An 18,737-nucleotide genomic window follows, 5' to 3' on the forward strand; every position below is an offset into this window, starting at 1 on the left:
TCGCGGCTAAGCATCTTGAACAACTCATTAAACACTTATTTTATGATATTAACAGATACAGTTTACCATAAATGATTATTTTTTTATTAATTATTTCTATTCCTGCCGTATCTATCAAGCACCTATCCGAATTACTAGTGAACAGGTTGTGGATGCTATTAAAAACATGAAAAGAGGTAAATCGCCTGGCCATGACGGGCTCAGTATTGAGCACCTCCATTATGCAGGTGTTCATATTGCCAGACTGTTGTCAATGTTATACACCATATGCATAAGACACGCGTATTTGCCATCAGATCTTACTAAAACTTTAGTTATACCACTGGTTAAAAATGGTACTGGTGACCTGTCAGATAAAACTAACTACAGGTCAATATCATTGGCAACAGTACTGGCAAAAGTTCTTGATAGGATATTAGATGTGTATTTAAGCCGGCAAATTAAAACCCTACATGATAAATAAAGAGTCTTGAAGTCCATCTCGCGTATCATTCATATACCTAGACATGGCGCAGCCGGAAATTAATTAAATTGGTTAATTAACGCGAAAATAGTGCGAAAAGTAAACAAAATAATAATTAGCGGGACTTGGTGTTTAAAGTAAACAAACATGGAAACAGTGCTAACGCCTCCGTTACCATTTACTTACGATCAAAGTTTGTTGAACATTACTTCGGGCAGTTTAAGTGACAGTTGGAAAAAATGGAGTAAAGGATTTCAAATATATTTCGACGCGTGTGAACTTTCTAAAAAAACATCGGTCATACAAATAAATATATTGCTTCATATAGTGGGTGAACAGTGCAGGGAATTGTATGAACAACTAAATGTAAAGTGTACAACGGTAGAACAAGTGTTGGACGAATTTAAGAAATATTTTGAACAAAAGAAAAATCTGACGGTGGAGAGGCATCGATTTTTTACAAGAAATCAGGCAGAAAGTGAAACAATTGAACAATATGTGTTCGATTTAAGGAAATTGTCAACTTCATGTGAATTTGGAACTTTATGTGATTCCTTAATTAAGGATAGATTGATATGTGGAATCACGAGCAAAGCTATTCGAGAGAGATTATTACGCGAAGCCGACTTGACTTTAGAACAAGCTATGGAGATATGTCGAGCGGCCGTAGTATCCAAAGTGTATTCTGAAAATATCATTGAAGAATCGCGGGAGAAATCGGTACACAATATAACGGCAGGTGACAATAACGGCACATCACAAGTAAATAATAATGTGTGGCAAATATCACAACGAGGAAATTACGGTCGAGGACGTGGACGGTTCGCGGGGTCGCGCGGCGGCGGCGGCCGCGGCGCCGGGCGCGGTGGCGGCGCCTGGAGCGGGAGCAGCGCGGGCGGCTGGCGCGCGCGCCCGGCGGCCGGCCCGGCGCGGGCGGCGCCCGGCGCTGGCGCTGGAGACAGTGCTCGTGGTGCGATGGACAACGCGTATAATAAACATCGTATGTGTAACAAATGTGGCACAATGCATGGAAACTATGAGTGTCCTGCGTATGGAAAACGTTGTTTACGGTGCTCGCGTATGAATCACTTTTCGCGTGTGTGTGGTGTATATCAAATTGAAGAATCTGACCAGCAGGTAATATATTGCCTTAATAATGTGATAGATGAATGGTCCATTGTTTTAAATGTTAATAGTCATAATTTAAGGTTTAAACTTGATACCAGGGATGTAACGGATGTGGTTTTAACGGAACCGGAAGCGGAAGCGGAAGTTTTGAATTTAGTTTAACGGAAGCAGAAGCGGAACCGGAACCAGAAGCGGAAGTTATAGATGTTAAAAACGAAATGAAAAAATACCACATAGGTATAACATAAACCAAAACTAATTAAATTACCTAGAACTTTTAGGTGTTTACTGTTCAGCCTGTAATCAGCAGTTTGTAATCAGCCTTTAGGCCCACTTAGGTTTTAAAAACGAAAAGAAAAGTTACCTGATATTTTATCTTAAGTATATCATTCATTACAATCCAAAAATTTAAATCACCTTGAACTTTAAGATTGTTTGTTGTTTAGGTAATCACTAAAAATCACATAAGAATCCTTTTAAACCTTTGTGCGATAATGTTTAAGCGGACTGTAAATTTTGGGGGTTTTTTAATTTTGATCGACACAAGGTTATGAACACGAAAAAACAGTTATGAGATTACTTCGAAAAACACCTTGAAATTCAGAGGGAAGGCAACTAACCTGGGCTTGTAGGATGTAGAAGCTCCTGTGTCAGGCGGCGAGGTCCTCAGAGACCAGATCGTACTCACCAATACTCCAAGGTTACCTGCACGCCTGATATACCACAGCTCCAGTGTCTTCTTCTTCTGATCTCAAGGCACAGAATCTATTTCTAGCAACTTTTGACTAGTTTAAACACAGCTAATACGAAAATTAAATATTCGACGAAAGCGGGCTACAAAATGCAGCTTACCGCGCGGAGCTTTTACGAGCAAGAGGGGAGTGACTTGACGCTAATTTTGAACCAGTGTTCTATTGGTGTTGCCATTACGAAATATATACATATATTTTTTTTTAATTCTGAACATTACCGCCCACCAAAAATACAGTAAGTTATTTTTTTTTTTAAGTTTATAAGCTATATGGAAAGTAATTATATCTAAATTATTGCTAATTTTTGTCACACACTTGAGTTTTATTCAGACTCTACATGAGTGACGCACCACGGGGACGTTAGTTATCGTTAAGAGGTAAAGGGCACAGTTTTACAACTGGGCGTTTATACTGTCCAGAGGCTGTGCGAATGGTGGCGACGCGACAAATCCCGTCGTTCCCAGGATGCAATTGCACGATACGGCCTAAAGGCCAATTAAGTGGGCTGCATTGCTCATTAACAATGAGAACAAGAGTCCCAACTTTTAAGTCAGGGTGTTTGTTGAACCATTTTTGGCGTTGGTGCAAGGTGTGCAAGTATTCCAAGTGCCATTTGCGCCAAAAATCTTGGTGTATTTTTTGAAGTAGTTTCCACCTTTGAAGTGGACTAATCTTAACATCAGTGAAATTGCTTTCTGGTAATATCGTTAAAGGTTCGAGTGTGAGGAAATGACCAGGAGTTAGTACCGATAGGTCGTTAGGGTCTGAACTGACGGGCGATAAAGGCCGTGAGTTCAGCATAGACTCTAATTGGGTCAGGACAGAATAAAATTCTTCATAAGTCAAACGTTGTAAACCTATTACCCGTGACAGATGAGTTTTAACTGATTTGACTCCAGCTTCGGCCAAGCCCGAGAAATGTGGACTACCCGGCGGGTTGAAAACGAATTCAATTTGCTCCTTCTGGGAAGCATTCGCCATTAAATCTTTAAGTATATTGCTGGCGCCAATAAAATTTCGGCCTTGGTCCGATATAATTCTTGAGCAGCGGCCGCGACGCGAGATGAAGCGGCGCAGGGCTGCCAAGTAGGCTTCTGAAGTGAGCTCAGAAACGAGTTCAAAATGGACTGCCTTGGTGGCAGTGCAAACGAAGACACAAATATATGCTTTGTAGGATTTGCTGCCTCTTGCCCTACCCAACGAAATTGTGAAAGGCCCTGCATAATCCACTGCAGCAGAAGAAAATGGTTTCAACTGGCTAATACGAAATGACGGTAAGTCTCCCATGAGAGGAGGTGGGGCCACTTGTGGGCGCACGCGAAAGCATCTGATGCATGACGAAACGACAGAATGGATCGCCCGCTTAGGCGAGAGAATCCAGAAATCCTGAACAATAAGGTTGTGCAGGGTTTGTAACCCCGGATGGGAAAACCTACGATGATATTCTTCTATCACCAAAGCCGTCAGCCGATGTTCACGCGGCAACAGCATGGGGTGTTTCTTATCGTAGTCGAGCGTGTGATTATGGGTCAACCTTCCGCCCACCCTCAACAAATCCTCTTCATCGATAAACAGATTTAATTTCCGAAGAGGTTTGTGCAGGGAGTTAGTTAAACCCTTTTTGATGAGACGAATTTCGGTCGAAAAGACATGCTCCTGGACATGCCTTACGAGAAATCGTATCACCGAGTTGGTTTCACACGTCGACAGGGTCAGAACCGAGGCTTTCAACGAAGGGTTCATGAAATTATGAAGAAAACGAAAGCAATACGCCAAAATATTTACGATACGACGAAATGACGAATATTTCGAAAGGATTTGCTCGATAAAACTCGAGTTCATTGCGCTAAACAATGTTAAAACTTTTTCTTCCTCGAATGCCGCTCCGTCACTTTGCACGAGGGACTTTGGCCAATCCTTTTCAGGACAAGACAACCACGTAGGCCCCGCCCACCATGACTGGCACTGCAATAAGTCAGCGGGAAGCAACCCCGAGATCCGTGATCCGCTGGATTATCACCACTCGATACATGGTGCCAGCAATCAGGAGCAATTTGCTCTTGAATCGCCGCGGTCCGATTTGCGACAAACGTTTTCCATCGCGACGGACATGACCGAATCCATGTCAAGGCCACGGTGGAATCAGACCAAGCATAAGTTTTGACGTCAAAATGGAAGTCCTTTAATGCATGACGAACTGACGTTACAAGATCAGCTAAAAGCACAGCAGCCAACAATTCCAAACGCGCAATGGACAACCGTTTAAGTGGGGAAATTTTACTTTTGGCGCAACAAAGACGAATGATAATGTCTTCGTCATCATTAACCATACGAAAAAACACTATTGCGCAATACCCTCGCTCCGAAGCATCACAAAAGCCATGAATCTGAATGTCATGGGACAAAACCATGCGACGAGGTATTGACAATGCGCTCAAACACGACAGTTGAGATTTTAACTTGAGCCACTGTTCAGCGATGGGTGCTGGAGCATCCGCATCCCAGTGGAGTCCGGAGGCCCACAACAACTGCATAAAATATTTTGCCAGGAAGACCACTGGCGAAAGGAACCCCAAGGGATCAAAGATCCTAGCGATCTCTGAAAGTATCGACCGTTTTGTGCAACGGCACTCAACGTTGGAGGTTTTAAACGAAAATGTGTCAGATTTAGGTTGCCATAACAAACCTAAAATCTTTAAGGAGACGTCGTGAACGTCTTCGAAATTACGAAAATGTTCCGAATATAAATCGGAATCTGACAAATTAGCAAGGAACCCTTGATCGTTGGAAGTCCATTTCCTTAAATGTAACCGAGCAGAAGTTAAGATTTCTATTAACTCATCACGAATAAGTATGGCATTTTCTACCGAATCTGCGCCTGATACGATGTCATCAACGTACGTGTCCCTGTTGAGAACGGCGGCACCCAGGGGAGCAGTATCGCTAAACTCCTGCGCCAGCTTCGAGATACACCACAATGCTTGGTAGGGTGCACAGGAGACGCCGTAAGTTACCGTAAGCAGGCGAAAGTCCTTAACAGGTTCAGAAGGAGACGGACGCCAAAGTATGCGTTGATAATCACAGTCTTGCTTATCCACCAAAAATTGGCGATACATTTGTTTAATGTCCCCAGTGAACACGACAGCATGCCAACGAAACCGAATTAATAAATCGAAAATATTCTTTTGTAATTTTGGCCCTGGCAGCAGAGTGTCATTAAGAGACTTTCCCTGACTATCCTTGGCGCTAGCATTAAAGACCGTCCTCAAAGGGGTAGAAACCGAATCGGGGCGTAAAATTCCATGATGAGGTATATAATAAAAAGGACCTTCAGCCGACGAAGGAGCCTTGACCTCCTCCATGTGACCACACTCCAAATAGTCATTCATAAAATTGACATATGCTGTCCGAAATTCAGAGTTAATATCAAACTTCTTTTCTAAATTTAGAAGTCGCCTAAGTGCGATTTCATGAGAGTTGGAAAACCGGGGGCGATCCTGAAGGTTATTGAAAGTCAATGGGACCACCATTCTTCCTTCAGGATTCCGACAATATTTCGCACCCATAAGGTTTTCACACGACAAATCATCTTTGCTCAAAGTAACAGAGTTTGGGCTAACGACACTTTCTATTTCCCAAAACCTTTTGATACTATTGTCCAAAGACACCGACGAAACGAGAAGACACATCTTGGGATCACTCAAGAGGCCATCGCCACTACGACACGATAAATTGGTTTTAAATAAATCAGTACTAGGACTTACGACATTTTTAATTTCCCGAGTCTGATTATTATTTTCTCTTAAAGAGAGCGACGAAACATGATAACAATCCTTTTTGTTTTCAGGAGTTGTTCGAGAACGAGAACGATAACGAGAGGACTCAATATCTACGCCACAGTCACCCATGACTAACCAACCAAAGACAGTGTTGATCGCTGCGGGTTGACCTTCCTCACCCTTCACTAGTCCAGGTTGAAGGGCTGACACCAAAAGACCCACATTCATTAGAATGTCAACAGGCCCTGGGTTATAATACTGAGGATCAGCAAGATCAAGATCCTTCAGATATGTCCATGCCGAAGAATCCAATTCACTATAAGGCATATTCGGACAAATTGTCGACAAAACGAAGGCTTCGAAAGAAAATTTGTTATTTCCCTTAGTGGGAAATATTTCACAAACTGTGGACCCCAGTGGTGCTGTTGATATATACTCGATACCGTTGATAGATCGGTGACACTTAGTTATTGGTAGCCCAAGTCTCTCTGCAAACGGCTTAGTTATAAAATTACAAGCCGAAGCGTTGTCGAAAAGAATCCGTACAGGCACCAGACGACCCATACCATCTTTAATGCGGGCGAGAGCAGTAGCAAAAACTACTGGTGTGTCATGAGTGTGCACGGACAATGCAGTCAACTGTGTAGTGGGTTTGGACTCTTGACCATCCTCAACCACCTTTTCCTTTTCGAAATGAAGCAGGGAATTATGTCGAAAACTACATTTATTGCAGCGAACAGCTGATCTACAATGTCTCATACTATGAGAGGGCTTTAGGCATACAATACACAGCCTCTTCTCTTTCACTTTCGAAAATCTATCAATGGGAGATAAGTTTAAAAAACTGGGACATTTTTCCAACTCATGACCAGTGGAAGCACACACTGGGCAGTTTAGAATAGGCGCTGAGGGCACCATCAGTGAAGTTTTATTTTTAACTATATGAGTAACGGGTTTATTTGATTTATTATTTACCGCAGGTACTTTTATTTTACTATTGGAGTTTTCCAAGGCTTGACCTCTTTTTTCTATAAATGACTGTAAGTCTTCAAATTTGGGAATATCCACATTAGATTCCAACTGTAACTCGAAGGCCTCGCGTGTACTAACATCCAATTTGGACCACAAAAGATAAAACAGCATAAAATTCTTGTCAGGCAATTGAAATTTAGACAAAATGTCAAGATTTTCACAGAAAAGACGGCTTACTCTGTCAATATCATGCTTATTTTTCATCGACTCGCAATTTAATAATTTTTCATAATATACTATAGCAATTTGTCGCTTTTTATTGTAATACTTTACTAATGTTTGATATGCAACATCATAGTTGTCATCAGACAACGGAAATCCTTTTATCAAATCATAAGCATGACCCTGACAGCTGGTTACTAAATAATGCAGTTTTTCTACCTTAGGTATGTTCCGCCGATGAATCAGGGAGTCAAACAAATCACGAAATGCAACCCACGACTCAAGTTCTCCATCGAAGGCTTTTATCGAAATTTTGGGCAAATGAGCCAGGTTCAACGGGGTCGCGACCTCTACTGGTTTGATATCACTCAGTAACTGAGCGCGCAATCTAGCTTGGACAGCTTTCAATTTAGTCTCAAATTCTCTTGTTAACGCACACTCCGACTGCCTCTGTACAGCGCTTAAACTTGCTAATACTTTGATTTGAGCTTTATGAAACTGATTACTTAAATCAATCAAGTCTTGTTCAACATAACCAAGAAGATTGGAGGCTTCTATGTGTTCCAATCTAAACACAGCATAGTCACGCGCTACCCGCGAATTGTCAGCACATCCCGGTTCATCGTCACTCATTGTTGATGAATATAAAACTAGGCACTACACTACGAAAAGGTTTGAAAACTTCGAAAATACCAAGTTGTTTACGATAATATGACACAAGACAAGTCTAACGTCAATGTCACTGTCACTAATGTCTATGGTAAAGTTGCGTTCCGTTTCACACAATTTCCACAGACCTATACAATTTCACGTATCTGTGGAGTCACACACGAAAGAATTTATAATTTTATAAGCTTACCCTCTATTTTTGGTGGGAACACGAAACGAAATATTTTACACCAAATTAATGAAGAATAGCTTAAAACACGACAAAACTAAAGCTCCACAGGCTCTTTCCAAGATCCGGCTCGAAGGACCAAATAATAAATGTGCGATAATGTTTAAGCGGACTGTAAATTTTGGGGGTTTTTTAATTTTGATCGACACAAGGTTATGAACACGAAAAAACAGTTATGAGATTACTTCGAAAAACACCTTGAAATTCAGAGGGAAGGCAACTAACCTGGGCTTGTAGGATGTAGAAGCTCCTGTGTCAGGCGGCGAGGTCCTCAGAGACCAGATCGTACTCACCAATACTCCAAGGTTACCTGCACGCCTGATATACCACAGCTCCAGTGTCTTCTTCTTCTGATCTCAAGGCACAGAATCTATTTCTAGCAACTTTTGACTAGTTTAAACACAGCTAATACGAAAATTAAATATTCGACGAAAGCGGGCTACAAAATGCAGCTTACCGCGCGGAGCTTTTACGAGCAAGAGGGGAGTGACTTGACGCTAATTTTGAACCAGTGTTCTATTGGTGTTGCCATTACGAAATATATACATATATTTTTTTTTAATTCTGAACAACCTTTATTATGCCGTAAAAGGTTTTAGAAACGAAAAGAAAACTTACTCGTAGGTAGTATAATACAATCCAAAACTAACCAGTAAAAATTATATGTGTAATTGTTAGCACACAATTAAATTTTTAAATTAAATGGAGTGATTGTAAAAGAAGTAAACTGTATTTAATAAACAAATCTAAGGGGAGCTTCTAAGGGGATCGTAGATAAGCCCTGCACCACTGAATAGTTGTTCACTCGCTACTAACTAGGTGGACAGGACAAATATTGGCGCGCAATGGAATGAAGCGATTAATGTTTAGTATCGCAGCACGTGGCAAGCGGAGAGATGAGCAAATGATAGGTATAGACCTGTTGGTCTTTGATGTACGCCGCTCATGTCCCACCGTCGCGCTAGGTTCCGACATCCGTTATAACTTCCGTTTGAAAAATAACAGAACCGGAACAGAAGCGGATGTGTAAAACAAAACGGAAGTTCCGCAGTAACGGAAGCAGAAGCAGAACTCCGTTACATCCCTGCTTGATACGGGAGCTGAAGTTAATGTATTACCATTACGCTACTTATCTCAGATCGGTTTAAGCAAAGATAATTTGATGGTTACAACGTCACGCCTACACGGTTATTCAGGAAAAGACTTAGATGTTTTAGGCAAATGTTTTTTGAAAGTGGTTTATAAAGATAAAATATATTTTTTGGAATTTAAAGTGGTAGATGTGCCGTCCTCTCCCGTACTAGGCAAATATGATTGCAAGCTAATGAATTTAGTTAAAAGGATATTTGAAGTGAGCGAAACGGAGCAGAACTCTCCGTCGTTTATTTCAGAATATAAAGATGTATTTCAGGGTATAGGTTGTTTGCCTGGTACTTATAAAATTAGATTAAATAACGAATGTAAGCCTGTTGTGCACGCTCCAAGAAAAGTACCAATACCATTGCGAGAAAAATTGAAGGCAAAATTAGAAGAGATGGAGCGACAAGATATCATTGCAAAAGTTGAGGGCCCTACCGACTGGGTCAACAGTATGACTATAGTGAAAAAACCAAATGGAGACCTTAGGATATGCTTAGATCCAAAAGAATTGAATCAAGCTATAAAACGAGAACATTTTAGATTGCCTACGTTAGACGAAATAGTGTCAAATTTGTCGGGGGCTCAGTATTTTAGCACGCTAGACGCTACTAATGGTTTTTGGCAAGTGAAAATTGAAAATAGTGAGCTATGCACTTTTAATACGCCGTTTGGGAGATATAGGTTCCTACGTATGCCCTACGGAATATCGTCTGCTTGCGAGGTATTTCATCGCAAAATTTATGAGAATTTTGACGATATCGAAGGAGTTTGTATGTATGTAGACGACATTTTAGTGTTTGCAAAAACGAAATCGGAACATGATGAGAGGTTGAGACAGGTATTAGAGAGATGTCGTAAAATAAATTTAAAATTAAATTTTTCTAAGTGTAAGTTTGGTCTCGAAGAAATTAAATACTTAGGGCATAAAATAACAAAAAATGGTCTATACCCAGATGACAGTCATATCTCGGCTATTATTAATATGCCTAGGCCACAAAATAGCAAGGACGTTGAACGTTTGTTAGGACTAATAACGTACGTGGGTAATTTCATACCTAATCTTTCTGATAAAACAGAACCACTCAGAGAATTGTTGAGGAAAGATATAGAGTGGCATTGGAACGAGACACATGAAAATAGGTGGAACGTAATTAAAAAATGTTTGTCTGAAAAACCAGTGTTGCAATATTACAGTATGACTAAGCCCATAACACTTTCAGTTGATGCGAGTAAGAGTGGTCTAGGATGTGTTTTATTACAATCTGGTCTGCCAGTATGTTATGCTTCCAAAGCACTTACAAAAACGGAACAAAGATACGCACAAATAGAGAAAGAGTTATATGCATGCGTACACGCATGTGAAAAGTTTTATGGATATATTTATGGGCGCTCAGACATAACAATTGAAACTGACCATAAGCCCCTGTTGAGCATAATAAAAAAACCAATTGTGGATGCCCCGCCGAGGTTACAGCGCATGCTGTTAAGACTGCAACCTTACTCATTTAAGCTCGTTTACAAACCCGGCAAGCAGCTACATATCGCGGATGCGCTATCGCGTGCTTACGAGCCGGCCGCGGCCGAGTGCCGCGACCACAACGACCTGCAGGACGAACTCGCAGAGGCGGTGCACACCGTGTGTGCATATAACGAATTAACCGATACGCACTATTTAACACTACAAAGAGAAACAGACATGGATAGTGAAATGCAGCTGTTAAGAAAATATATTAGAAGAGGATGGCCGGAAGAGAAAAAAGACGTAGATGATGTGGTGAAACCATACTGGCAATACAGAGAAGATTTAACAGAAGGAAATGGTTTATTATGGAAAGGATGTCGAATAATTATACCTAAAAAGTTACGCGGTGACATGCTTCAAAAAATACATTATGCGCATTTTGGTCTCGAGAAGTGTTTATTAAGAGCAAGAGAGTTATTGTTTTGGCCTGAAATAAATAGCCAATTAAAAAACTTTATATCTAATTGCCAAGCGTGTTTAACATATAGAAAAAACAATACAAAAGAAAAACTAATTCCGCATGAGGTACCAAAGAGACCATGGTCTAAAGTAGGTATTGATCTTTTTCATATCCATCGGAAAGATTATTTACTGACTGTCGATTACTATACTAAATATGTGGAGGTACGTGAATTGAGTAGCACACTCTCTCGTGCGATCATAGATGAGTTAAAATGTATATTTAATAGTCATGGCATACCCGAGATAGTTATGTCTGACGGAGGACCGCAATTTACTTCTCGCGAATTTAATAATTTTGCAAAAGATTGGCAATTTAATCACGTACGTTCCTCCCCCCACTACGCCCAGTCAAATGGTCAATCTGAACGTAGTATACAGGTAGTAAAGAATATTATTAAAAAATGCACGTATACGTCGACGGATTTTCGCCTAGCATTGCTAGAATATCTTAATACACCTATCAGTGAATATTTACCCTCACCGGCAGAGTTACTTCAAAATAGAAAGTTGCGAAGCATTTTACCTCTACGGGAAACTGTCCTAGACGAGACAGTTAACCATAACGTTAGGAACAGATTAATTGACCGGCAGAATGTTTTTAAACGGTATTACGACATAAACGCAAAAACCTTACTCCTCTAAAAGTAGGGCAAAAAGTAAAGGTAAGGCATAACAATAACAGTATTTGGATGAACGGCACGATTAGTAATATTTTAAGAAATCGATCATATCAAATATTAATGACAAATGGTAGTAAAATAATTAGGAATAGACGTCACATAATAGCGGACTCCCCACACCGGCCAGGTGCGGATCGGGAATGTAGTTTCGACCTTGATCACATGCTCCCGAGGCAAATGCAATCCTCATCAACTTCAGCTCCCAGTTCAAATGATGTTAATGTAAATACAAACCAAACTAATGCTTATGTAACTCGTTCTGGCAGGACAGTGATACCACCTAATAGGTGGGGCGATTGGAGTACATAGCTGGAATTCAAGTACCTACCTACTGCCTGTTGGATAACCTTTGCCTATACATATTATATAAAAAAGAGAATGTTCAGTTTTAATGTAATAGCGGTATAATTAAAGTCTATTATAGTTTAGGTAAACATTGAATATATTAAATAATATACCCTATTAGTTGTAAATTATTAAAACACATTTAGTATTGTAAAAACAAAATTGCATTGTAAAGTATTCAGTATGTTATCAATGTACCTAATAACTATAAGCATGAAAAAAGTGTATCATAAATAAATAAAAATAATTGTTAATTATAATGATTGTCAAGTAATTTATAGTTAAAATTCTAAAAAATAAGCAGTTACTTATCTAAAACCAGTTTATAATAATGAATAAAATTGTATACTACCTTTTCCTTTACAATCTATGAATGAATTTGCATAGGTTTGTTTAAAGTACTAGGTTAGTGGAATTAAGGCTTTGCATGTATATTTCAACATTCATAATATTATGCATGTACTATTATGCATACTTTTTTTTATATTTTTGTTTTAAAGAAGGAAGATGTCGGTAGTTGAGTATTGTATATCCACCCTACATGATAAATAAAGAGTCTTGAAGTCCATCTCGCGTATCACTCTGAATAGGGTCGACTTAACTTAGTCCGATTTAACCCCACCAAGACACAGGTTTGCGCGTTTACCGCAAAAAAGTTAGAGTTTGTCGCATCACCCTTTTCTGAGAGCACTCCCCTCACTGCCACAGCCAGTATAGGAATTCTAGGCGTTTACATTTCGAGTGCAGTCCAGTTTCGCGGTCATTTAGAAGGTAAGGCCAAACTGGCCTCAAAAAAGCTGGGTGTGCTCAATAGATCGAGACAGTATTTCACTCCAGCCCACCGCCTTCAGCTCTATAAGGCGCAGGTTCGCCCACACATGGAGTACTGTTCTCATCTATGGGCAGGGGCGCCTCAGTACCAGCTTCTCCCTCTGGACCGCATCCAACGACGAGCGACTCGAATTGTCAAATGCCAGCATATCTCCGATCGGCTAGACCCCTTGGCGCTGCGTAGAGATGTGGCCTCGCTCTGCATTTTCTATCGCATGTATAACGGGGAGTGCTCCGAGGAATTGTTCGGATTAATCCCTACCGCTTCTTTCCGCCATCGCCCTACGCGACAACATTTCCATCGTCATCATTTAGATGGCTGGCAGTCCTCAACTGTGCGTTTCTCCAGAAACTTCCTGCCCCGCACAGCTAAACTGTGGAATGAATTATCGCCGGCGGTATTTCCGGACCGATACGACCTTCAAACCTTCAAGAAAAGAGCGTACACCCATCTTAAAGGCTGGCAACGCACCTCCAACACCTCTTGTGTTTCGGGTGTCCATGGGCGGCGGTGATCGCTTACCATCAGGCGACCTGTCTGCTCGTTTGCCTCCTATCCCATAAAAAAAAAATTAAATGTCAAGAGGGAAACGCCCATCTATGCCTGTTTCTTAGATTTAACTAAGGCATTTGACTTAGTGTCCTATGATATACTTTGGGCGAAGTTAAGAGAGAGAGGTGTTCCACCTGAATTAATAGGTATATTGTCACATTGGTACAAAACTCAAATTAATGTACTTAAGTGGGCCAATGCCTATTCTGATCCATATACACTTAATTGTGGCGTGAGACAGGGCGGTTTAACTTCGCCTAGGCTCTTTAATCTATATGTAGACCAGCTCATCGGCAGACTCAGTAACATGCACGTCGGATGTAGAATAGACAACACAGGTGTTAATAATATCAGTTATGCTGATGCTATGGTGTTGCTGAGTCCGTCGGTAGCGGGTATGCGTAAATTATTGGAAGTGTGCCAAGAATATGCTGTGCAACATGGTTTAAAGTACAATGAGAAGAAAAGTGAATTTATGATAATTACAGGTAAAAATAAGGGCCCGGCGACTGATCTTAAATGGAACTGCTTTAAACCGTGTTACCAATTTCAGATATTTAGGTCATATAGTGACTGAGGATTTAAAAGATGATATGGACATGGAGAGGGAGAGAAGGGCTTTATCTGTTCGAGGTGGCATGTTGGCGCACAGGTTCGCTAAATGTAGCATTGAGGTCAAAATTACTCTATTCCGATCATATTGCCAATGTTTTTATACTAGCGGTCTGTATCGTGGACCAACTTTAAATAGAAAACCTTTCACTCTCTTAGGGTTCATAAAATATTGTAATTATCACCTGTACGCGGACGACATTCAGATCTACATCGCCTTTAATCCAACTTATACGAGTCAAGCTATAGCCAAATTAAATGAAGATTTAGAACATATTACAGCTTGGTCAGAATCTAACTGCTTGGTGTTAAATCCAAATAAGTCTAAGGTTATGTATTTCGGCTCCAAAAACCAGATTAAGCTCATCGAATATCATAAACCAACAGTTATAATCTCGGGAAATGAAGTAGAACGTGTATCCGAAGCACGTAATTTAGGACTACTAATGGATGAGTCGTTGCGTTTCGAAGGGCATATCGCAGAAGTGACGAAAAACGCATTTTATAGACTCAAAATGGGTGCGCCAAAGTTCATATAAAATTGTTATATAGATTATTGGTAGTCCGAAAATGTTTCTCATACAATTTTACATTATAACGATCATTATTTATAACAATTTTATGTTAATAACTATCGTAACTTCGAATGACTTATGTTCATAATGTCATTCATCATAAATACGTTTTATACTAATGTTTATGTTTATATACTTATTGATCATAACGATTGCGAGTAATATAATTTATCGTTATATTATTGTTAACAGAACAGACATCACAAATGACAGTCCAGTTAGGTGCTATGACGAGCGTAGCGAGGAGGAGCGTGTTAGGTTGACCGTGAGCGAACCAGAAACGAATTTTTAATGTAAATTGTATATGTCACTGTAAAAGCTTCAAGCGCGCTTCTATAAATGGCACAAGTTTTTCATAGAACTACCCCAAAATTTTTTAAATCATTTAATGATGAATGATTTTCTTAAACACAAAATTATGAATGTTATTAAATATTTGTATAGAATTTATGATTAAAAATTTTCGACTAAATGATTATTATGAACAGTGATAGTAGTACTATTGATAATAATGAAACAAAATTATGATAAGTAAAATTATGAGAAATGATCATTCGGAGCACAAATCGGTATAAACAATAATTTTATAACAAATAATTTTATATGAGCCAATATGGACCCACTCAAAATACTTTATAGAATACGGAATTTTCTTAGTGTCGATTTGCGTATTAAACTTTGTAATTCTTTAGTACTTTCCAAATTTGATTACGCTGACTTGGTCTATGGTCCTCGCTTGTTAGCCCGCACAGACCGTGTAGTACAGAGGGTACAGAATGCATGTGCTCGATATTGCTTCGGAATTCCGCCTCGCGAGCATGTGACGTCTTACTTGAACTCGGCAGGAATTCTGAAAATGGCACTACGCAGAGAGCTGCACCTGTCATCGTTATTGTTTGGGGTGTTTAAAACCTCAGAGCCACAATATCTGTACGATAAGTTCAAGTGGCGTTCAAGCCGGTCGAGCTTATATGGCGTCAGATCGGTATGTAACGATCTGATATTACCACGTTGTCAAACTGCTGCGTTTCGAGGTAGTTTCAAATATACTGCAACTAAATGTTGGAACAATATACCTCCACCTCTCAAAAACTTAAATATAATTACCAGTTTTAAATTAAGGGTAAAAAAACATCTTTTAAGTATTCAAAAAATGCTACCTCCTGGTACTAGAGCCACACCGACATATTTATAACAATATTTATATTGATTGTATCTTAAAATTAATATTAAATTATTATATGTTTTTGCCATTTTATATTTCTCTTTTTATATTTATTAACCGACTTCAAAAAAGGAGGAGGTTCTCAATTCGACTGAATGTTTTTTTTTTTTTTTTTTTAATGTATGTTACTCGATATCTCCGAGAATCGTGGACCGATTTTCAAAATTTTTTTTTGATCGAACGGGTATAACCCCGAGATGGTCCCATTGGCACCAAGTCGGGATCTGATGATGGGATCTTGGAGAAATCGAGGGAACTCTTCAAATGTTATAGGCACATGTAATGTTTTTAGTGTATTTTTCAAAGGTACACCAGTATTTACGCCTGATGGTAATAATTTTATGTGGCTGAGCTGATGATGGAAGGTCAACTCCTCAATGGTTAGGAGTTAAAGGATAATTATTTCACTACTGTACATATATTCGGACTGATACATATAATATCACTAGGAACCACTAAAAATCAACAAATAAATTAACTTTTTAACAAAAAATAAAACCGCCTTCAAAAAAAGCGTGTTACAAAATACGGAGAAACTAAAAAGCCAAAAATAATAAACCTTCGAATTCAGATTTCTTATCGGATTGCAATAATCTAAACATCCAAATTATAAACAAATCAATTATATTTGGAGTCGGGGCCAGCCTGCGTATGATTGGGTGGGGCAAACAGGAAATAGCAAGGCGACGAACAGGTCTGGTACCGACTACAAAAATAATTGATTTGTTTATAATTTGGATGTTTTGATTATTGCAATCCGATAAGAAATCTGAATTCGAAGGTTTATTATTTTTGGCTTTTTAGTTTCTCCGTATTTTGTAACACGCTTTTTTTTCCTACTCCTACTCGTACTCCGATCTTGTGACTATATATATTATATTATTGCGAACACTACTCCAAAATGCCATTCTACCATTTCTTTATTTACACACAACTCCACATTCAGCACAATTTTCAAGCCAATCGGTTTTCGACTAACAGCTGTAAGGTGACAATATATCAAGGGTCTGCCTGAAAACCAGCGTTGTAGTTAGCATGCTGCAACATTATGCTGAGGCAAGTTCCTATTTAACGCACATGAATATTTTAATCTCACCTGTATAACTCATTTTCTTAGATGCTTAGTCTAGATTTAAGTTTTTTTACTTTATCAAATCCTTATGTAACACTTCATTGTTTGTAACATTTTCATGTGATGTTGAATAAAAATTTTCTATGTCTATGTCTATGTCAATATAATAACATTTTCAGGGCCCTGTTGAGGCTTCTCCGATATTGTAGTGCCTCTGGCATGTTCGCGAATGCGCATGTAGATGACTTTTATGCCATTATGCGAAAGTCTAATGCTTCAGTGGTGCACCGTATGCGGGGGAGCGCCAATGGGATCCTGGAAATGATAGCAGAGCGAATCGACTCTGACATTTTGGGGCGATATATCGAATTACATGTGTACAAACATGTGATTCGGTAAATCACTCAATTCCCTTTGTATTAGGCATTAAAATATGTAAGTAGATTATGTTAGAGTAAAAACACCAGGATACCACTATTAATTATACAGTTTATTAAACGGAATCTCAAAATACAAGTTCAATGACAAGCTATCTTCAAGTGACGCTCTGAGTCCGTCTGCCGCCATTTTTTGACAGCGATGCTAGTGAAGGGGACGTTCGACTAGTGATGTCCTTATACTCGACCATTCTGACCTTGACCTTTCGTCCCGAAAGTCTCTGCTATCCATGCTGCTACTGATGACTGCCGCAGTCAACGCAGCCGAAGCAGGCTGCGCCTCCAACTGGTGGCGGTAGACTTCATCTGTTCATTTGTTCTTTTCTTTTCTGCGGAGTGAACAAGAACTTTGTATACTCCAGCTATACACTCAGGCCCTGGTCCTTTGAAGTGATTAACTCGAGTACCGTTGGAAACGGCCGGTGTAGTTTAAGACTAACTTACACCAAGATATGTAATTGGTCTCATTTTATAGTCGAATCATAGTAATGACATAACTAAACTCAAGATTGCATGACCAGACTAGCCTAGTACAAGTAAGTCAGGTCATTATTTAACAACTCCACAGCCAGTAAGGCTTTAAAACTATTAAGGTGCGATGGTACGAAAAGTACATGTTTTACCGCCATGATCGATACTATATATTAGTCAAATTAATTATGTAAAATAGATGACATCTAGCGGCGGGCAGGTAATTACTGGTGTACAAAACACCATCTAATATTTGCTTGTAAATAACTTCACCCATCAATACATTTCATTTATTTTCAGGTAAGTATTATGCCATTTATGCCTTAAGTTAAGACTTACGTGAGCGGTGCATTCCAAACTAACCAACTGCTCAATATAATAATGATGATTGGCGTCGTTTAAATAGCAAATACATGGAACAAACTCACAGTTGGCTCCGTCGCTGTAGGCTGTGAAGCTCCCCGCACGCGCAACAACGCGTACATCAAACTCGTGAGAGGTGAACATGACACACTCCATGCGTGAGCATAGCCGCCTTCTAATACAGCAAGCAGCAAGAAAGCTCTTATTAAAAAGCTCTGTAACATACATGGGAAAT

General features: G+C 39.6%; 2 protein-coding genes across 2 annotated transcripts in view; one reads left to right on the plus strand and one right to left on the minus strand.

Annotated features, from left to right (window-relative positions):
- LOC125225112 (serine/threonine-protein kinase 40-like) overlaps nt 1–18,737 on the minus strand; it is a 38,418-nt gene that overhangs the window by 3,370 nt on the left and 16,311 nt on the right. The gene's annotated exons all lie outside the window — the stretch shown is intronic.
- Nucleotides 516–12,777, plus strand: LOC125225183. Its single transcript, XM_048128802.1, has 2 exons — nt 516–1,600; nt 12,285–12,777. The coding sequence occupies exons 1-2, from the start codon at nt 611–613 to the stop codon at nt 12,300–12,302; spliced, it is 1,008 nt and encodes a 335-aa protein (XP_047984759.1). The 5' UTR covers nt 516–610; the 3' UTR covers nt 12,303–12,777.

Source organism: Leguminivora glycinivorella, chromosome 1 (assembly GCF_023078275.1).
Source record: "Leguminivora glycinivorella isolate SPB_JAAS2020 chromosome 1, LegGlyc_1.1, whole genome shotgun sequence".
NCBI lineage: Eukaryota > Metazoa > Arthropoda > Insecta > Lepidoptera > Tortricidae > Leguminivora > Leguminivora glycinivorella.